The 21,341-nt window shown below is 45.3% G+C and overlaps 1 protein-coding gene and 1 non-coding gene across 6 annotated transcripts in view; both read left to right on the forward strand.

The window, feature by feature from the left end:
- The first annotated feature begins 2,776 nt into the window (after positions 1-2,776).
- Positions 2,777-2,858, forward strand: TRNAL-AAG (transfer RNA leucine (anticodon AAG)). The gene has a single exon. It is a non-coding gene; the product is annotated as a tRNA-Leu (tRNA).
- A 48-nt stretch (positions 2,859-2,906) lies between these two features.
- Positions 2,907-21,341, forward strand: part of POLR3E (RNA polymerase III subunit E) — a 28,654-nt gene continuing 10,219 nt past the window's right edge. Inside the window, exons 1-17 of one of the 5 annotated variants that reach the window (XR_012058272.1) lie at positions 2,907-3,059; positions 6,976-7,057; positions 8,163-8,213; positions 8,890-8,967; positions 10,479-10,594; positions 10,891-10,973; positions 11,696-11,803; positions 12,253-12,302; positions 12,598-12,717; positions 13,270-13,355; positions 14,352-14,396; positions 14,477-14,568; positions 15,223-15,343; positions 17,352-17,433; positions 19,587-19,646; positions 20,605-20,762; positions 21,049-21,113. Coding sequence is in view for 4 of the 5 variants with exons in the window: in XM_030284621.4 (XP_030140481.3) it covers positions 7,022-7,057; positions 8,163-8,213; positions 8,890-8,967; positions 10,479-10,594; positions 10,891-10,973; positions 11,696-11,803; positions 12,253-12,302; positions 12,598-12,717; positions 13,270-13,355; positions 14,352-14,396; positions 14,477-14,568; positions 15,223-15,343; positions 17,352-17,433; positions 19,587-19,646; positions 20,605-20,762; positions 21,049-21,113 (1,351 nt within the window). In the remaining variant the exon portion in view is untranslated. Of the gene's footprint in view, positions 3,060-6,975; positions 7,058-8,160; positions 8,214-8,889; positions 8,968-9,280; positions 9,414-10,070; positions 10,138-10,478; positions 10,595-10,890; positions 10,974-11,695; positions 11,804-12,252; positions 12,303-12,597; positions 12,718-13,269; positions 13,356-14,351; positions 14,397-14,476; positions 14,569-15,222; positions 15,344-17,351; positions 17,434-19,586; positions 19,647-20,604; positions 20,763-21,048; positions 21,114-21,341 lie in introns of those variants that run through there. The other 4 variants (XM_030284621.4, XM_030284622.4, XM_072935667.1 and 1 more) reach the window with 4 other exon arrangements.

Consider the following 21,341-nt stretch of genomic DNA (forward strand, 5'->3'; position numbering starts at 1 on the left):
GGGAGGAAATTATCTGTTTTCCTCTAGAAAACAAAATGGTTGATGTGCTCTCTGATTTGCAATTGATTGCACACGTAATTACATATGTCTGTAGCCAATGAGGATAAAATATAAGGACAGGAAAGCTTATTTTCAGGGTGCTACAGAGGCCTCCCTATGCCTTTAGCTTTTGTTTAGTCCTGAGAATGGGCTGGAAATTCTTGGGCTCAATGATTTCAGGTGGGATACAACATCTAATGATACACTGTCATCTTGCTATTATTTATTTCCCTTTTTGTGCCAGAATAATCTGTTTGATACAGGCTCTTTCAAACTGTTAAAAATGGAGCTCTTAGTGTTGCCTTTTTATTGTTTTATTTAGACAGGTGGAACTTCTTATACCTGTGTAGTTTAAACAATGTGAAATTACCTTCTAGAAAAGGCACTGTGAAATAGCAGAATTTCCTAACAAAAAAGCGCCATCTGGGCCTCTGCATTGTGGAATCACTAAGTTGAAAAATGGTGAAATTTGGCACTGCTCTAGCTTTATAGCCTTTGGAGTTTTTAGATATAGCTGCTGTCACAGAGATGGAGTGTTTGGCAAATGTAACAAAGTAAGAATAGCATTCTTCAGAAACCATGGAGACAGCAAACTCTTACAGCTTATAAAGTGTAAATAAGTATATTGCCTTTTTCCTAATTACTGGTCTGTGGGACTGATTTGAATCTCGTTCTCTTCCCCACAGATACAATTTCACTCAGAGTAGAATGAGTGCTGACAGAGCCAGGTGTAGTTATGATGGGTCAAGTCAGGACTTGTCATCTGAATTTGGAGAGGCAGAATTTCATTTGACCCTCTCAGGACGGATGCAGGGCAGTGTTGCCATGGGTGAGTCAGGGTATTTTCAGGTTTAACTTCAGGGATATCTCTCAGTTGCTCCTGCTGATGGACTTAACTCCTGTGTGGGGACAGCTCAGGGCTTTGTAGCTACTGGGCCTTGCCCTTAGTCTGGGAGTCTGACATACTCCAGTGTATGTGGGTCCTTGCTATTCTTTGGCTATCCTGTGCCAGAAAACAAAGTAATGAGGCTGGTAGCTTGTCCTATATTTTGAGTTCTCCTCACATTAATTATTTTTTAATTTGGAAATGATCCTGCCATTATAACTGATGTTGCACAGGTAAAATGAAAAATCTGGTGACCCAGCTGCCACCCCTGAGGGACAGCCTGTGCTCTTAGCCCCTGTCTGCTTCCCACGTGGCTGATGTGAATAATCTTGGGTACACAGGAGAAATGTCTCTGTGGCTAGGCACAGAAACATTTCGAGGACAGAGGCTGAGCTCAGGGCAGAAAAGCACTTTTCAGGAGGGTGTTAGTTCCTTGCACTGCCTAGGCAAAAGCACCTGTGGGACTGAGCATCCCACACAGAAAGGAACAGTTTTTAATGAGTGTGCTACGCAGCCTCCTGCACACACACACAGGCTTGGAGACTGTTAAAACTGACTCTTTGCCAAAACTTTTCTGCCTGAGCAGGTTACAGGTGATTTCCTGTGTGACGCCAGTTCAGGTCTGCCTGCCCTCTCTCCTCCCTGAACCTCTCCTGCTGCTCTGTTCTTAAAAAGCCCCATATCCTGGAAAGGCACTGAACTGAGGGTGTGAAACTTCAGCAGCACTAGAGGAGTTTATTCATATTTAGATGTGTATGCTGTTATTCCTCAGTAATTGTAGGCAGTGAATGCAATTTTTAGCAAGACTGTGCCATGCTGCAGCCTCTCACAATGAGAGTGCTGCAACGCTGGCACAAGGTTGCACTGAGGGGTGGTGGATGCCTTATCCCTGTAAACATTCAAGGTCAGGTTGGACAGGGCTCTGAGCTACCTGATCTGGTTGAAGATGTCCCTCTTCACTGCAGTGGTTGGACTATCAGACATTTTTTAGACACTTCCAACCCCAACAAAACCATTCCCTGCTTCCATTTCAGCAGCTCCCTGGAAAGAGAGCTGGCACCACCGGGTGCTGCAGGGACAGGCTGTGGGAGGTGCCAGGGGAAAGGGTTGAATGATGCTGTCAGCAGGGCTCCCGCAGGTTTCTTTTCTCTATCCTATTTAAATGAGCTGCCACAAGGACAGAATTAAATCATGCTGCATTAAGGCTTTGTGGCCTTACCATAGAGAAGCTGGAGCTTCTTCGTCAAAATACAACCCTTCAGTTGTAATTAAGTGGTGAAAATAAGATTCATTCTTTGAGAAAACTCACCAGACTTTCAGGCAAAATGCGACCAGAGACTTCCAGAGGCACGTTCATGGAGCACCAGCAGCCGAGGTGTGCTACCATCCATTTGCACAGGTGTACTGACTACTGCCGTGCAGGTCCCTGTGCTATACGCAAAAGAACAACCCCCCAGCCATAAACTGCTGACTTTTGACTTTGCAAATTCAGGGAGCTCTGGCTTTGCAACGGACAGTTAGAATTTAGAACTCTTTTTAGGCTTTCAGAGGGGGTGCTCGGGCGGTGCCACACGCACGGCGCAGGCGGCTGTGCTGCTCCGTGGCATCCACGTGGCAGCGGGCGCGGCGCGGAGGGCTCGGGCACAGCTCCCGCCCGTCCGTCCCTGGGTGCATCGCGCAGCTCCAAGTGCCGCTGCTCGGGAACGGGCTGAAAAGGACCTCCCCGCATTTTATTTTTTGGGTAGAGGGGGTGTGTGGACAGAGCGGTTGCTGGGGAAGAAGAAGGATGGGAAAGACGGGGCCAAACCAGTATGGAATAAAAGTCTTGCCAAAAAGCAAAGGTACCGTGGCGGTAGCGTGGCCGAGCGGTCTAAGGCGCTGGATTAAGGCTCCAGTCTCTTCGGGGGCGTGGGTTCGAATCCCACCGCTGCCAGCCTTGGTTTTTTTTGCGCCGCGGGCAGCGCCCTCGCCCCCTGGCGGCGGCGGCGGCCCGCAGAGCATTGTGGGTAGGAGGAGGCGCCGCGTCCCCACGTGCCGGCCCGGGGGCCACCAACATGGCGGCTGCCTGACCGCGGCCCCACCGACACGGGGAGCGGGGGAGCGGCGCCGCCGCCGCCGCCCGGCCCGCACGCAGGTACGCGGGGCCGCGCTGCTTTTGCGCCTCCCGGGGCCGCCCCGGCGCCAGGGACCCTGCGGGTGGTGGCGAGGGAGGAGCGCGGCCTGGGCTGGGGTGGGCTGTGCCCGTCCGGGGAGGACGGCGGAGCCGAGACTGCGAGGACTCGGCACCGCGGGGCCGCGAGGCCGCAGCGCCCTGACAGGACCCGGCACGGGCCGGGGCGCTTGGGGGCCGGGCCGGGTCCGGCCGCAGCAGCACCGGGGGTTGCCGGCCGGTCCTCTGGGGGCTGCGAGCGGCGGCCCCGCCGGTCCTACCGGGCCCGCAGCCCCTTCCCCGGGCAGGACTCGGCGCACTCGCCCCGAAGTGCAGCGGCTGCCCCTGCGTGGCACCGGCTCTGCGGGGCCGCAGCCCAGCCCAGCCGTCCCGCCCGGGGGGATCCGCTGCGTCCCCGCGGTCAGGGCGGCCCGGGCGGTCGCTGTGGCCTTTCCCCTTTCCCCTTTCCCCTTTCCCCTTTCCCCTTTCCCCTGCCCTGCCCTGCCTGGCTGCTGTGTCGGGAGGGGCGGGCGCCAGGGGCTCCGGCGGGAGCGCTGCCCGCGGGGAGCGCGGCTCGGGCACCGCGACCTGCCGGGGGTGTCACACGGCGGCGGGAGTGACCCTGCCCCCGGCAGCCCCGGCCTGGCACGTCCCGTGCTGCACACGGGGTGAGGTGCTGAAGAAAGGCTTGTGCTTGATGCATAATCTGTTAAACCCCAAAGGTTTGCTTCGGTGACATCACCTCCAGAGAGAGGTCCTGGTGCAGAGGAGCCCTCTTGGGTTCACTGCCAGAAGATGACTGTGCAAAGCTGCTTGCAGGCGAGGAGAAAATGAAGCAAGTAATTGGGTCAAAATGATAATTGCCATAAATGTATGGAAGGTGCTTCAGCTTGTTTTTGCAGATTCCATTTTACTATGTGCCATGGGCCACCCTGATCTAGAGAGTTGCTCAGAGCCCCTTCTAGAGGAGGCCGGGTGCCAGAGGTAGTTGTGGTTCTGATTCAGGAAATGGCACTTTTCCCACGGTGCTGTTTCAGCATTTATACTTTCAGGCACTGATCCAGAAGGAGTTGTTGGCCTTTCTTTGTCACTGCATGATTATATGAAGAATATATCAGGTTTCAGTGTTAGCACTTTGGGGGTCTATTATTACTGACAAATTTAGGTAAAAATAAAATACTGGAGCATTTCTTGCAGGCCTGACTAAAAGTATGTGTGTCAAATGATGTGCAGGTTTGCAATTTACCTTCTTGCAGTTACATTTAAGTCTTTGGTAGTAAAATAAAATTAAATTTCTAATACTCAAGTGCCCTTCTAAGCTCAGAAGGAGATGCAGGATTCAGTTGCTTCATCACTCATTTTTACAGTTCTTTAACCACAAAATTTTTCTTCACTGGTTCTACATTGACGGTGTTATGGGCAGCTAAAGAGCCATTTCGTGGATTGGTCCTTGCATTGGTCACTTTGCAGGAGAAGTTAGAAGATTTATATCTCTTGCCCTTCTGCTAGTTGATAACTCACATTATACTTTGATTTGCACCTTAAAGGAAAGTCCTTAAAACAAAAAGGTTCTACCAAAACCTGCTGACCATGTTTACTGTCTCTTAATGTTTGATTCCATTCTGTAACTCTTGTGGTATCATAAATATATGTATATGAGAAGTGAGGAATAACACTACGTATGTATATATCAAACATTGTTTCTGCATGCCTTCATTCTGATTCAGAGGATTTCTTCTGGTTGCATGAGTATTATAAGTTGTATTGGGACACACTGCTTCCTATTTATAGATGTGTCAGTCTCATTTTCCAGTAAAAGTATCTGTAGTCATGCTTTGTCTTTACAGGACTAAGAGAAAAATGTAGTTTTTGTAATGCAGCATTTCCCCTGAGTAGTGACAGGTGGATTCCCAAGGAGATTTTGTGTATAATTGCATAGGCAGTGTTCAGTGAGGGGCCAGAGACCAGGTTCTTCAGGCTGAGTTTCTCTGTCCCTGTTAGTCCAGGAGGGTTTTCTCTTCTCGGAAGTGAAATAACTCTCAGAAGAGAACCAGCCTAGCAGATACTTGGCATGCAGGCTGTCAGGAAGGGAAGGGTGTTTCCTGGTTCTCTCAGGGGTGTGAAGAAGGAGGGTTTGGACCCAAGTGTCCCACCTTTTGGGTGTTACCACATGTCCTCCCACCATCAGCTCTGAGCTGAGTGCAAGCTGCAGTTGTTCCATGTCTGCAGAGCTGTCAGGTGTTGGGCCACCCGGGGACATGAGTGGGGAAAGCAAAAAAGGAACTGACAAACCTTATTTTTTAAAAACATATTAGCATGTATTTCTGGGAGGAACTGGGTGCCTGATCACATAAAAACACTGATATCAGTCAGATATCACATATTCATGGTTTTGCTCACAGTCCAGCCTGTGGTTAAGGTACTGGCTTTTTGCTGTGAAGGTGTTTTGCATTTCTACGACATTACTTCAGATAGTAATCTGAAATACTGAGGCCTAAATTTTTAAATACATATGTATGGTACAAAGAGCCTGGGACATGCTGGTGCATAAAGGAATGGAAAATGCCAGCTCAGAATTGGGAGGGGCACTTTTTTGGTAGCAGAGAGTCTGTAAGTGAAAAATACGGAATTATATTTCTTGGTGGAATGGCAGAAACACTATAAGCCTGAATGGATGTTAATAACAGTTGTATCCAGAATGTCTAGCCTCTCTGAAAGGTTTCTTAGATACCTATGTGTACATTAGTGTGATATTTGAGAAGCCTGTATGTCAACTGAAATATACTGAGCTGCCTAAATTGTGTGGTGGCTTGAGTATTTGAAAAAAATGCCGTTGTTCTAGATGTAACATGGATGCTGGGTTCCTTCTTTCCCAACTGCTTGGTTCCCAGCTGATCCTGGATGCTGCTTGTTTCTCCTTTTCTTCCTCCATGGGAGGTCCAGCAAAGAAGCAAGGTGTCCTCAAGGAGTAAGGACACAATGAGGGAAAGTTCCTGAAGACAGATCTTGTTTCTTTGGCTAATCATCTATGTTGCTAAAACTTTCCTTGGTCAGTTTGTGAGAGGTCTTATTTTCTTATGCCTATCTTGACCAGTACTGGCTGATTAACATAACATTGTTGCAGTGGCATCCTGAATAATTTGTCAATCCTTTTGTTTGATTTCAGCAGGGAAAAACTGTTGTTGATTTAGCTGAGAGATCATTTTTTATTCAGAGGTCTGAACCAGGCACAACACTGACTCCAGCAATGGATTGAACATAATGACCTTTTGTTCCAGAGTATCCAGTCCTCAGTTAATATCAGAGTCTTATTTTCATTGGAGTTTGTGTAGTTATGAAGAAAAATCTGCTGTTCTGCTGGTTTCAGAGGACTCCAGGAAAGGCTGAGCAGTGTGTTCTGGAGCTCTCATTTAGCAGTACAGTCTGAAGAGTGGCAGGTCAGGAGACAAGGCTGCAGCTTGTCAGGGACTGAAATCAAAGTCAGGGTATTCCAGACTGGAATATCCCAGTGAGTGACCCTGCAGGGCCACTTGTGGCTGGAAAACTGCTGCTCCCTGTGTGTACTGTTACACAGCGTAGAAGAGATACATTTTATGCAAGTGCAAAAGGCAGTCTTTCCCTCCTTGGGGTACTAGGTCAGGGCTTTCTTACTAACTGCAGCTTTCACAGAAGTTATAGCAGTTTACCTGTTTTTGAGACATTTGCTCGTCTCCACAATTTTGTCACCTTTGGTCAAGATTGTTGAGTATTAGGGACCTTTTCATGCAAACACATTCCTCCAAAATACAGACTAAACAGATTATCACTGAAAGGAGCCAAGTTAACTTGAACAATGCTGTAGGCTGCATGTGGTGTGTGACACAGATGAAATGATTCATATGACATTCCTGTTTTCTTTCAGATTGTGCCAAGGAATCAACCAAGAAAAAGCTTTGTTTTATCCTAGCATGGCAAATGAAGAAGATGATCCAATTATACAAGAGGTAAAAGTGCATTGTGGCAACAGTGATTGTACATGAGAATTTTTTAATTTTTTTTATTACTACAGTTCCAAGTATTCCTGCATTGCTGAAACAATGTGTCATCAACATCAGTAGCTGTCTTATAACCGGTGGCTGGGGTTGTACAAGGAATTTTGTTGTGTGGGCCAGGGTATGGCTCATGGTATCTGTTTTGTCAGAATAGTCTTGTCCATGTTAGCAGATGCAGCTGAGGTTTTTCACCCTTCGTAATCTGTCCATGGCAGAAGAGAGAGTGGGGGGAATTTGCTTCTACCGTTGTGTGCTTCTAGTGAACTCCATTGCATGTGAGCTGAAAAAATTGGAATGACTTTGATGATCTGTTAAACATGAATCTACAGTGTTCATGCCTTCTGCTGAAGTAAGGAGTTGTGTTCTGAGTCTGGGACTTCTTTAAAGGACTGTTGTGTCCCAAGAGATAGCCACAGTGTCTTGTCACTTGATATGTGAGTTTACACACCAGAAGCACAAGGAAGGGCAAATCCATAGAGGTGAAAAGCCATGAGAAAAGGAGTGGCAATTGTCAGGAGTGTATCTCCTGACAGAAATGGCAGCTTCCATATGTCTTATTCATGAAACATCTGTGCATTTTCAGTTCTGATGGCCAAATGCAAGTATTGAACCAGCTTGAGGATGTGGGTGTCTCTTGTCTAATTTAGGAAGATTTTATGCCAAAATACCAGTAAGGAACTTACCTTTCAGTCGCACTGCCAAACTGAGAACTTCCTCCTCTTTCTATAATTGTGATAACAGATTTGCTTCAGATCCTTGGAGGAAAAAAATTCCTCTTTCACATTTGTTTGCCAAGTTTCCTTAGAGAGGAGAAACACAGCTAGAGCTGCTCTCTGCTGCCTCTTTGTAGTGGGATTTTTAGGTTTGGTTTTTAAAAAGGCCAGCTGCAGAATTTCATGTCAAAGTCAGGAGAAAGGAAACTTTTGACAGGAGAGTCACGAATCTATTTTATGTTAGAGTTCATAATGAAAAATTAATGTTGTCAGTATTTGAGCTCTAAGGGTTATACTTTTATTACAGTTGGCATCTGATGAAAGTTTTTTATTTTGCTTTTTAGATTGACGTGTTCCTGGCCAGAAGTCTACTGGAGAAGCTCTATCTGTTTCAGGTATTTCAGTTAACTTTTATACAGTGATAATTTGTTTAAAATAAATGCAATGAGCGCAACTTAATGCTTCAGTCTGCCAAGGTCTTGGATATAGAGAACCTGTTTGGGTCTCAGTTTGGAGGCAGGAGTGAGGCTGGTTGGTGGTGGTGTCTGTGGGTGTTATCCTGGCAGCTTTAGCAGGATGCTGCTGTGGCTGGGAGATCTCATTGGGATACCTCACTGTCCTCTCAGCATTCCTAGAGGTCAGAACAGAGACCCATGGAGCTAAACCTGGGTCTGCTCTCTTGATCAGCAATGTGACTTGTACTTTCTAAGGTAACATTTACTTGTATACCCACAGATATTTTACTTCTGATAACTCTACTGAGAGTTAATGCTGAGGGATAAGGTTTTCTTTTTCTGCTGGACTAGTGTGTTACAGGTTATTGTGGTGTGTGAGGGGCAGGAAGGGGGCTGTGAAGTGATAAAAGCAGAGGGCTGTGAGGAAAACAACAGACTTTCTAGGTCGTGCTTCTAAATCCCCTGATGACTCACAAATCTGTCAGTTCTTGGTGTCTTGTCTCTGAGATCTGGCAAGTGGATCTTCATGTGAGGGAACAGGGGAAATTGAGTTAATTTCTGTGAAATTCTTTGATCTTTAAAAGAAGAGGGATGTATGAAATGATCTGTTTTCCAGTATCCCATTCGCCCGGCTTCCATGACCTACGATGATGTTACACATTTGTCAGCAAAGATAAAACCAAAGCAGCAAAAGGTTGGTCATTATTTGAGTCCAGTCTGTAAAAGGTTTTTTTATGATGTGCAGAATGTACTTAAGAAAAGCAGATTATGCTGTTGAGCTGTTCTAGCCATGCAGCTACTTGCAGGACCAGATCTCTGTGCTTGAAGGTATGAAGAGTCTTTTACTGTGTCTGTAAGGTAGAGTTTGGAATAGAAGTTTGTAAATCATGGTGGGAAAGCCACTATTTTAACAGAAAACAGAATCACTCAGGGAAACATAGTTACTAATAGTAATTCAGTCTGCGGATGCTTGTGTGAAAAGAGCTTGAATGAAAAGGTCTTTACAGTATTCAGAGAAGGGTCGAAGAAGGATTGAGCCTTGGAGCCATCCTCTGTTTCGGTGTCAGTGCAAGTCTTGATTTCTCTCTCGCCTGGCAGTGAATCATCAGGAGTCCTTTTGAAATCACAGGGGCAGTACAGGTAAAGTATAGCCAAAACCACAATCATTGCACTTGCTTGCAAATGTATCCCAGAACTCTGGCTAATATTTTACAGTATCTTACTTTAAAACTGCAGCAGTAGATTTCTATGTTACTAGAATTTCATTCTGGGAAATGGTTAACGGAAGTGCTTTGGTGAACTTTGGAGTTTGAATGCATGTTGTGTTCATGAAGTCTTTTATTAAATTCAGCAAACATTTGCACTGTAAGCCCTGTGTAAACCTTTGTAAATCTGCTGTCTCATCCAGGGACTTGAAACTAGTTCAGTTTATGAATAACATAAAGGGAAAGAAAAAATAAGATGGTAGCTGTGATACACAAATTTATAAGGGCTTTGACACACCCTGAAGAAGAATATGCTCTGTATTGTCATAGTACATAAATAGAAATATTATGCAGGAGTATGCTTATTTTTGGACATTGGTCTTAAATTTGAAGTTGATGTGGGGGGGAATAGTTCTTATAATTAAAGATTTGGAGCTTGTTACAGTGCTCTGACAAGTGAAAGGCAGGAGTAACTGAAGTCAGTGCTGAGTGCTGCAGTCTCGAGTTAGCAGAATCGAGCTTTACCTCTGAAGAGGAGAGAGTTACTTTGTATTCTTGGTAGCCAAACTAAAAGTAAATCCATTTTATAAAGGATTCTGAATGGTTCCTTGGTGATGGGGAGGCTTGAATGAGGTTGCTTGTGCACCTGATCTGTGCTGGTAAGTAAATTAGACTGATAATGTCATGGAAGGAATCCAGAAAAGTGAATGTGTATTTCAGGGCTGCCTAAAGAACTCTGCTTTTTCTGATCCCATCTGTGTACATGGGAGTTGATTTCTCTCCAGGTTGTTGTTTAAATGACCTCACTGTACCAAGCCCATCATCACCCATGTGCTGATCAGCTCTGTGTGAGATTAGTCCTGTGGATTTGAATGATGCTGCTATGTACTTAAATTTGCTGTAAACCTGTGAAAATGTTAGAAAGTGTGGGGTTGGGTTTTAATTGATATGTGTGGGGTTGTGCCATGGTAATTAGCTGTCTTTCCCTGCTATTCTTTAGGTTGAACTCGAAATGGCCATTGATACTTTGAATCCCAATTATTGTCGCAGCAAGGGAGAGCAGATCGCTCTCAACGTGGATGGCACATGTACAGATGAAACAAGCACCTATTCCTCGTAGGTGTCTCTTTGCCTTCCTTTCCTTTTTGGGGTGAGCATAGATTTCTGTGTGTCCACCAGTGGCTGTACAGTCACAGGGGCTGCTTTGGACACTGTTCTGTAGCAAGTATTCTTGAGAGTAACCTACATTTTTTGGGATGGATCATGAATTCAGATTTGCAGACAGAAGTGATGGATATTTGTCTGGTGCAGTTATTGAGAGTCCATTTTGAGAATTGGTGCTTTCAGACTTGTGACACCTGCATGCCACATTGCCTGTGGAATGCCATCTCACTGCCCTCCTGTGTCTGCAGGAAGCTGATGGACAAACAAACTTTCTGCTCTTCCCAAGCTGCCAGTAATGTTTCCCGCTATGCAGCTGCTGTTTATAAAAAAGGTAAGTTTCTTTTATTTAACCCTCCCATCAGGGCAACATTTTCATTTCAGTGTTAAAATAAGACCTATTTGATGGGGTTTTTTTTGGCCCAGGTTTAATTGACTGATGGGTCTTTAAAGAAAGAAAAATTTTCCCTTATCAGTGTCACAAGAGACCTTGAGTAGGTCTAGCAAAACTGTAAATATCATGGAAGAGCACCCTGGGTTTATAAATGCCTCCAGAATCTTAACAGTTCATGGTGGCCTGAAATAATTCACACTTGTAGCATGAAATTATCGTTATTATTTATATTGCTTAATCTAGTTTTGTCTGTCTCATTTTCCTGTTCTGCAGTTTTTGTCCCTCTCTTGACTGCCCAGGCCATCACAGAGTTTTAGTCTGGTGGTCATTTGAGATGACAATATGTAGATTGTTTTCAGTGCTGACTATTTCTAGGGGTCTTCCGGACTATGGGTCAGGCCTGTGGCAGAATGTGGCTCTCTACAAGATCTGGTTTCAACACAAAAGGCAAAATAACAGAAACAGGTCTTGGTCTTTCATAGTCCCTTGAAATCCTGAGCACTGGATGAATTTTTCACTTCAATCCTTTTTTACATTTTGCTGTATTAAATATTTATGCTCAATTGAAGCTGTGGCTTTATGGAGACAGGAAGATAATGAAAACTTGTGTCCTTGTGCAGTGGAAAAAATAAATTTTAACCAACAGCAATTATCTTTTTCAGGTGAACTTCACTTGACTCCACTACATGGAATTCTTCAGCTGAGGCCAAGCTTCACCTACTTGGACAAGGCTGATGCAAAACACCGAGAAAGAGAAGCTGCTAATGAAGGTCAGTTCTCCACAATTGTGTTTTCTTAGGGGAGGTGAGATACAAGTTCTCTCCATAATATGACTGGTAAGAGTCATTCTGTTCTGGAGGTGTTATTCTAACAACGTAGTCATTATTAGGCCATTTCTTAGATTGTTTCACTGAATTTGGTTTTTTTACCTAAACGCTTTTATGAGCACAGTGTGGGGGATTAGCAGAGGGATAGGAGGTGCTGGGTGGTGACAAAGGGTGGTGGTGGGGACTGTGTCCCCACTGCCACTGGGAGGTCATGGCAACAGGATGTCCTTTCACAGGAGCAGTGTGGTGCTGTCATACATGGCATAGTTTGGCAGGCTGGGGTTGAGCTCATGCATTTGGAGTTCCCAGTGTGCTTTCTTCCTGCATGGGCCCCCAGACTGACTTTGCCTCTTTCACTGCAGTTGTGTGTTTATTTCTGTGTTTTCTGGCAGGTGGTGATTCATCCCAGGATGAAGCTGAAGATGATGTTAAGCAAATTACTGTATGTCCACATTTTCCTTTTTATGCTGGTTCAGGCAACAGTTCACAATAAATCTTGACAGTTCAGAGTGAAATGAAAGGACAGCAAACCTCAGCTAGTCCTGCTGACCTGGGCTTGGGTGGGGGAGGCCAGGTGAACTCACCCTTGTTGCACAGGCATAAAGATGGCACTGGGAGCAAGAGGTGATTCATTGGAGCTAGGGCCCCTAGTTTGGTACTGATACACCACATCAATAATGCAGATGGGTTTTTTCCAAGGGTTTAGGGCTGTTTTGAATGATGCCCAAATCTTCTAGGTTCGATTCTCCCGGCCTGAGACCGAACAAGCTCGGCAGCGACGTGTTCAGTCCTATGAGTTCCTGCAGAAGAGACAGGCAGAAGAGCACTGGGTTCACCTACATTATTATGGCTTGAAGGTAGGTGTGTGCTGGCTCCTGAGGAGGCTGACTGGGCCTGAAGGCTCAGCCAGGTCCAGAACTGTTTTTAAATCTGGGCCCATGGGGATCAGGGAATCGTCAAAAGAATGAAGAGGAGGTCTGTAGGCTGGAACAGGCCCTGAAGTGCTCTGTATCTCCTGCTGGACAATGCTTTGGGGTCTCCACACTTCAAAACTGAGAGCTGAACAAATATAAAGAGGGGGGTCTGAGTGTAAGAGTCACTTGGGTGGTGGATTATAACATGGATTTTGTGAAAGACTTGGGTAACCCATTCAGTCAGGTGTGAGAAATCCTGTTTGGCTGACTTGTGCATGTCTGTCAGGACGTTTCAAAGGCATAGCAAGGGAAATGTTCCCACATTCCATGAACATCATACAAGGAAGTGAAAGCAGAGCATCAGGTAGCGAGGTGGAACGCTTGAGTGGTGGAATGATGACAGGGTGGTCATGGTTTGAAATGAGAAATCCAGCTCTCTGGCATTTTGTATATTTTCAGTATGTGATAATGACTCTGTTTTTTCCCTATTTCCAGGATAGCCGTTCTGAACACGAGCGCCAGTATTTATTTAGTCAAGGTCATGGCCTTGCTGAAAACACAGAATTAATTAAATCTCCCAGGTAATGGTTTGCTGGTTTCCTACAGAAATGGCATTAATTAGTTGGGATTGTTTTCAGAATAATAAGTAGGTATATTCTTTAAAAATCTGCTCTTTGAAAATCCTATTCATGACAAAAGTTGAATTATTTAAAAAACACAGAAACAAACTAGCCTTCATCTTACTGAGGTTGCTTTGTTTCCCTATATCCTTGAGATTAAAACCTCTTGTTTTTACTCAGGGTTCTTGTACATTATAACAGCCCTACATTATTTGGACTGTAAATGCTGCAAAGGAAAATTAAAACAGAAGACTTTTTCTGGATAATATAAATTAATACTCTGAAGCCAATAACTTCCATTGTTAGCAAATGTTATAAAACTTCCCTTTGTGATTTGTGGGGACAAGTGAAACTACTTGAAAAGTGTTTGTGTTTGTTTCTTGGTGACTGCAGCTCTACAGGAGCCTTCCATAATGCAGTCAGTGCTTCCCTGTCACCTGGGACACCCATGGCCCAACTAATAGTGAAGTGGCAGAATCTGGCTCTGGTAAAGGTGTTGGTATGTTTTTCTTGTAAATCAGTGATAGGTGTTCTGAAGAGTCTTTTGGATTTGATTCTTTCTCACAGACCCTGGTAATTGCATGGATGGGACAGAAGTTTTGCTTTTTGCTGGCCTGATGCTCTCTGTCTGTGGGGTTTCGTATGACCCTGCTGATGGCTGTCAGAGCACCTGTGTTTAATGTATTTCCTTGTGCAGATCCTCTGTTTGGACACCTTTGGTGTAACAAAAGAGCTGGGATTCTGACTCACTTTACCTCTCATACTCTCACTTTGAGCAGATGTCAGTAGCTTTTACTAGCTCTGAGGAGGTGGGAGTGGAAGGGAGAGCGCTTTTCAGGCAGATGTTTGTTTTGTAGATTGACACAAGCAGGTTTACTCTCAGTGAGAAATTACTGTACTTAAACCTGGCAAGTCCCAAGACAAGCATTTTAAAGAATGTGTTTCCTTTTTTTCTAGTGAATATTTAATGATGCTGATGCCTCCAAGCATAGAGGAAGAGAAGTAAGTGTTTGTACATAATGTTCAAAGTCCACATTGGCTGGATTCTCCTTTTCATGGGCTGCAAATCTGTTTATCTGCAGTGAGAAACCAATGGCTCCAAGCAATGTGCTTTCTATGGCCCAGCTGAGAACTTTACCCCTTGCTGATCAGATCAAGATCCTGATGAAGAATGGTTTGTAGCTTTTGTAATACATTTGCACTTCACTTTGTGACTTCAGTTGCCTCAGATAAAGTGCCTTCCCCTGTATGACCAGTTCTGTCACCCCACCAGACAGACTGGCTGTCTGGTTCTCTGAAGAATCTAAATCCCAAGCCTTTCCCTAAAAAGAGCAGTGACAGCTGATCTGACTCTTGATATATTTGCCATCAGTTTACTCTTAGAAAAAATTTCTAATTTGATTATAGCTTTCTGGATACACATTCAGCAACTATCGGCATTTTTTGTGAAGGTTTTTAATGTTACACACTTTATGAATGTCACCTAGGAATTTTATTTTGTCTCTTTAGGATTACTCTCTGATGAGAGCAAATCCTGAGGATTTTGCCTCAGGAGTGTCCTGCCTTGTGAGGTATCTCTACTTATAGATACTGCCAAAGACTTTTTTTTTAAATTGTTATTTTATTAATACATTAATTTGTGAACAGTTAAGGCAGCCAATTCTGCTCTAACACTAGCAGATACTTTCAGAGCAGATGACGCCTACAGCATAGCAGGGTAAAACTAAGGCTTTATTTCTTTCCCCGAGACAAACCCTTGCCCGTGCACACGCTGAATCGCCGTTCCTGGCTGCGTGAGGGTGTTTGTGACTCTGTGCTTGCCTTGCAGTGAAGGTGATGCCGTTCGCCAACCTGCTGGGTCTGCTGGGCCCGGGCACCGACCCCACGGCCGTGCTGCGCTGCGTGCAGCAGGTGGCGCTGCTGGTCCAGGGAAACTGGGTGGTGAAGAGGTACGGCCGGCTTTGTCCCCGCATCGCCCGGGCATCACCGGGAGCGCGCGTTATCGCCCGGGACTGTGCCGTTATCCCCCCGGGAGCGCGCCGTTATCCCCCCGGGAGCGCGCGTTATCCTCCCGGGAGCGCGCCGTTATCCCCTCGGGAGCGCGCCGTTATCCCCCCGGGAGCGCGCCGTTATCCCCCCGGGAGCGCGCCGTTATCCCCCCGGGAGCGCCCCGTTATCCCCCCGGGAGCGCCCCGTTATCCCCCCGGGAGCGCCCCGACATCCCCCCGGGACCGCCCTGACATCCCCCCCGAGACCACCCCGACATCCCCCCGGGATTGCGCCGTTATCCCCTCGGGACCGCCCTGACATCCCCCCCGGACCACCCCGACATCCCCCCGGGACTGTGCCGTTATCCCCTCGGGAGCGCCCCGACATCCCCCCGAGACCACCCCGACATGGCCCCAGGAGCGCCCTGGCATCACCCCGGTACCGCTCCGGCCGGGCTTTGTGTTCCCGCCCTCGTGGCCCAAAACGCCCGCGCTCCCAACTCCCAGGTGGAACCTTTGGTTTCGTGTTGTCTGCATCTCAGTGCAGTCAGCGAATTCCCTATCCAAAGGGTTGCCATGAAAGGATAATGCCTTAGTTCCAGTCCCAGGGGGGATTGTGGCTGAGCAGTGATGTAATCTCTGTGTGTATCTGAGTTGTGACAGGTTTTTGATGTCCGTGCTCATGTTCTTTTGTGAGAAAGGTGTTCTGAGTTCTTCCAGAGATTAGCATCAAATAGAAACACAGAAAATTAAACCAATGTCAGCTATAGTACCTCTTAGCAAAATTCAGCCCTGTAAGGATCTCTGTGCAGTCCTGTTGTTGTTCATCAGTGGATGTTGCTCTTGTCAGCTGAAAACTACCCCCATTAAATCAAGCACGGGGGTTATTGAGTGTACCACATGAGCTGGAGCCTGTTTCATCTTCCTGTTTATTAGGATAGAGCATCCTATTGGGAATTGAAATCTAAAATGCAGTATGATTTTTAAATTTTTTTTTTTCTTACCTGGGTGGAGCCCTGCATGCAGAGATTTACAGTCTCTGGAATAGCTGTGTTGAGATGAATGGTATCAGCTGCCAGTCCAAGTATGCCAGCAGGATGTTTCAGCTATTGTGGTACAGGCCTGTATTAGCAATGTGACCAGCTTTTACAGCAGCCCTGCTGTCCCTCCAGCTGTCACAGGAGGAAGCTGGGAGCAAGTTAAAAGACAGTATGTTAGCATTGAGATTGTTCTTAGGTTGTAATTGATAATCAGATAATCAGGTTATAACTGATTCTTTGCTGTTAGTCTGAGGAGGATGTGTGGATCTGTAGTGCATGAGGTGTTTGGGCACAGAGCAGCACACATCAGAGCTTTGAACAGAGTTGGGCACCCATTTCTTTGGCCTGGGTAGGATCAAGATCATGAACCTGAGTTGCTCTGGGGCTTTGGAGAGCCTGGTAACACGTGTCATCAGCTGGCCCTGCAAGCAGACAAAGACACAGACACAGAGTAATGTTGGTCTTGGGGCTGTTGATTCAAGTATGGCATTTTGTAATATTGTTCTGTTAAACCCTTGATTGCTGGGAAGGAAATAAAAAACTGTTTTGCCTGTACATCAGCATTTTGGCTAAATGCTGCCTTCAAGGCTGCATGCCAGGTTAGCCTAAGCACTTCTTAGGATCATTCTTGTCTTGTTTACATGGATCCAAGGGAGGGTAGGCTTTGCAAGAACAAAGCAGAGCTTGTAGCTCTGTTGCACACACCTGCTTGCTACAAGGCTGTGCTTTGCTGGTCTAAGCCTTTCTGCACTAGTGTAATTGCAGTGGTGTAATTACACCAATGTTAATGCCTTTAATGAAAACCACGCTTTGGATAAAGGTATAATTTAACTGCAGAACAGGGAGGGCATGTTTGTTATGTTAATCTTCACTAATGCCATTTTTCTATAGTACCTAGTAACTAATTTCTCTTCCTTTTTAATTAACAGTGATGTTCTGTACCCGAAAGATACTTCTAGTCCCCATAGTGGAGTTCCTGCAGAAGTGCTCTGTAGAGGGAGAGATTTTGTTGTAAGTATAAAAGTGTGTGCTGCTTTTAAAGGAAAACACAGCTGAAGCTTGCCTGGGAGGTCACGGCATTGCAAAACTCTTCTGCTCTACTGCAGTGAGGTGTTTCCTGCAAGGAAGTTGTTTGTGCTTTAATCCTGAAGGTGCTGTTACAAGTCTGCCGTGGGAGTGTTGGTGTAGGCTCACGTTGTGTCTGCCTGGCAGGTTCAGATCATCTGTCATTAGCAGCATTCATCCCTTTCTAACACACGCTGTAGAGCACTATCGCATTGCCCCCACAATGTGGGGCTTGCAGAACAGCCAGGTCTGGATAATGAAGTGCTTGTTTCTCCAGCTCTATTTCCATGGGCTCAGGACTCAGGGCTCGGGAGGGCAGTGTGGGTAAGCCTTGTGCTCCCTGAGCATGCACTGTTGATCTTTAAAAAGGACTTTATTCCCTAGGGCTGCTTATCAGTGAAAGGACTTTGTTCCCAGGCACCTTTTGTGAGCAGTAGCTGCACATGGAAGTTGAAATGAATATGGGTCTTTTAAACACACGCATAACCACAGCAAAAAGGAACAACCTCTGCATTGTGTTTGTTTTCACTAACCATGGAAAGAATTAAGTTCCGAAGTTCATAATCAGTTTATGACTTCCACCCCACCAGAGCAAATCTGATGAGTGCACAGCTCTCATTTGTTTCAGTTAGACCTGACTATTTTTGCAGAATTTGTTCATGAGTTTTAGCTCTGAACAGGAGAATGTTCTGCAAGAGACTTTAAGGGTATTACAGTACTACTGTAAGATCAAACTGATGGTGATTGAAACTGACTTTTCCTTGTCTCTTGATGTCTGCCCAAGACACTGCCATATGGAGACCTGGATTCAGGTGTGACCCAGTGACACGGGTGTTTAGGACACAGCAGATTAGGTGACACGTAGTGTGTAAAGTTCAGGGACCAGAATTATTGTGCTCAGTTAAGTAAGGAATACTGTTTAATATTTAGGATGAAAAGATACCTTATTTTCATTTGGATTATGTCAAATATACCGTCCGTGGGAAATGGATCTGTGTTGATCTTAAAGGCAAATATTTTCCTGATTAATACTACAAGAAAGAAAAAGTTTAAATGTTAGAAAATAGAAAGGATCAATGTTTCTGGCTTTCAGACAAAGAAATGTATAGTTTTAAGACTCAGAAATAGTATGTAATGGTGTATGGCATCTGTGGATGTGTTCTAGCTTAAAAAGTGAACTTTATTTCCCTAGATATATTTGTGTAAAGTAATTAATAAGTTCAAAAAACATTTATGGACTTCCTGTGCTTTGAAACAGAAATTCTCTGTGCCCTAAAGTGAGTGGATTGGGTTTGTTTGTTTGTGGGCACAGAGAAGCTGAATGGGAGAGAAGGAGGCATGGATGACATTGTAAGCCAGGAAGAAATTGTCAGTAATGAGATTTTGGATTCTTAACAACATCAGGGTAAAAGAGGCTGTAGCTTGTTTAAATGGAGACAGGAAGAAATGAAAGGTCATGTTCAGTGTTGTGGCTGTCAGCCTGCCCTCAGCAGGTGCCTCTCAGGATTTGGACCTCAGGAGCTGCTGTGCAGAGCACCTGGCTGTCCCCTACCTGGGGACAAGGGTGTGAGTGACAGGACATCTTGGCATAACTGTAAGTGACTGTGGTGGGGGTGGAAGAAGGGAACAGGCACTTTGTAGGGGCTCTGTGCTGCTGAAGGGCAGCAGTTGTCAGCCTCCACAGGCCCCTGGGTAAGAGTGCATGGAGAGTGTCTCTAGGCTGTTGATGAGGTATGGGAGAAGTGACTTCTGGGGTCCCAGAAGCATCACTGCAGTGCTTTGTTGGGTTTTTTTATTGTTTTGTTTTGAAACTAAATGGAGTTTGAGTTCAAGAGATTCCTGGTAGCTTTTGTAGTCATAGGTTTGCCAAGGCACACCGTGCTCAAAGCTTTTGGCCTGTGTTCATGGCCGTTTGAGGGCAGAAGGAGCCAGGAGATGTTTTTCATCTAGCTAGCTGAGAATCACTTACTTCTACATTCTTGAAAGGAATGGGGGTTCTATTTTTGTGGTAACATCATTGAACAGAGTCATTGCTACAACTTCAGTAAAGCTACTGCTACATGCAGTTATTAGATTTTCCTCTTTTGTTCCCTTCCTAGATGTGGAAGTTCACACAGGACCGCTGGGTTGTGAGAAAGGAAGTGGCAGCAGTTACAAAAGTGAGTGGATTCCTTTTCTTCCTAAATCCAAAGGTGGTGATAAGTCGGCCAAATGTTGTTGGGCATTGTGTGGGTGTAGATAGTGGATACTGCTGCACATCTTTCCTCTCACAGTGCATGCTTTGCTCTCCATTTGGAACAGGTATAGATAATACTCTTGCTAGAGAAAAACATTCTGAGCAGCTCCCACAAGTTTCCACAGCTCCAAGATTGGCCTTGTAGCTGAGCCACTGGTATGCATCATGTCCTCTCCTGTGTTTCAGTGGAAAGCTGGGCACAGTTTGAATTGAGCTGACTGAAGGTCAGCTTACACAGCCCACAGTAGCTGCTCTGCTTTGGGTGTCTTAAGAGCAACTCTTCTGTTGGCATTTGCCAGCTACAATATTGAGTAAAACCTTAAAACCTTTGAAGTAGCTCAGGCACCTGAATATTGTATTAAAAGTGGCAAATGAATGAGAAACATTAAGTCAAAAGGACAAACCCCAAATTCTTTAAATGCACTAAAATGATAAAATATGAGTCAGTATATGCACAGACCATCTATTTTTGGAATGTAAGAACCAGTGCTGCATAAAAGGTGGGCATGTGTAGGTGCAGCATGTCTGGCCTGCAGCTCTAAAATAAGATTAACATTGTAGAATATGCTTCTCTTCTCCATGGAGCCTTTTCATCTCAGTTTGGAAACTCCCTTTTCTTTGCAAAACATGCCATGAGCGATTTGACTCTGGGGTGATTAATCACCACGGCTTTCTGAAGTCCTGAGCTTTTAACAGTGTGTGAAAGTGTTGTGCTGCAGAGCAGGATGAGTATCTCTGACTTAGCTGGGTGTGTGCCCACAGAGGTGCTCCATACACACCAAATCAGCCCAGCTCTCCTGTCTCGTGCACACTGCTCACTGCTGCATCTGTCCTGTGTAAACTGACTTCCGTGGTATTTATGCTTTTGCTTTTTCTTTTAGCTTTGCCCAGAAGATGTGAAAGACTTCCTAGAGAACATGTCTGTGGCAAGAATAAACAAAGGTTGGGAGTTCATGCTCCCTTACGATGAAGACTTTGTTAAGAAGCATCCAGATATAGTTCAGAGGCAACAGATGCTGTGGATGGGCATTCAGGCCAAGTAAATAGTTTACTGTGTTTTGGGGAATAAGCTAAAAACAGTGAACTGTTTAGTACAAAGGTTCTGTAGGCACTGATAGATAATCTGATCTGTATTGCCTCCAGGTTTCTCCCTCACAGTGCCCAGGCAGTGGTGTGGTGGGAGGTGTTACTGCATCATTCAAGTAATTCCTGGTTCTTGGCTCCCTGGAGAGATGGAATGTTCTAGTTAATGGCTAAAGCTGGCATGGCTGCATGCAGACATAACAACTGAAACTGTTCTGGAATATTGTGTCTTTGTTTTTCAGATTAGAAAAGGTCTATAATCTCTTAAAGGAGCACTTGACACCAAAGAAACAAGAGGCACAATCAGGTAAATGGAATTGTGCTTGGATCATGTGGACGCATTTGCATGTATTCATCTGCCCATCTGTATTCCTTGATGTTTTGGAGTTCCTCTCTGGTTTTGAATGTGGTGGAGACTGGTTTTGTTTAATGTATTTTTTTTTTTCTGACTATTTCCTCTGGAATATTTAAGACAGATCATGGTCTGTACTAAGGTCACTGAAGTTGGGGTGACACCAGCTCCTGTGGCATCCCT

This window comes from Taeniopygia guttata, chromosome 14 (genome assembly GCF_048771995.1).
Source record: "Taeniopygia guttata chromosome 14, bTaeGut7.mat, whole genome shotgun sequence".
Classification (NCBI taxonomy): domain Eukaryota; kingdom Metazoa; phylum Chordata; class Aves; order Passeriformes; family Estrildidae; genus Taeniopygia; species Taeniopygia guttata.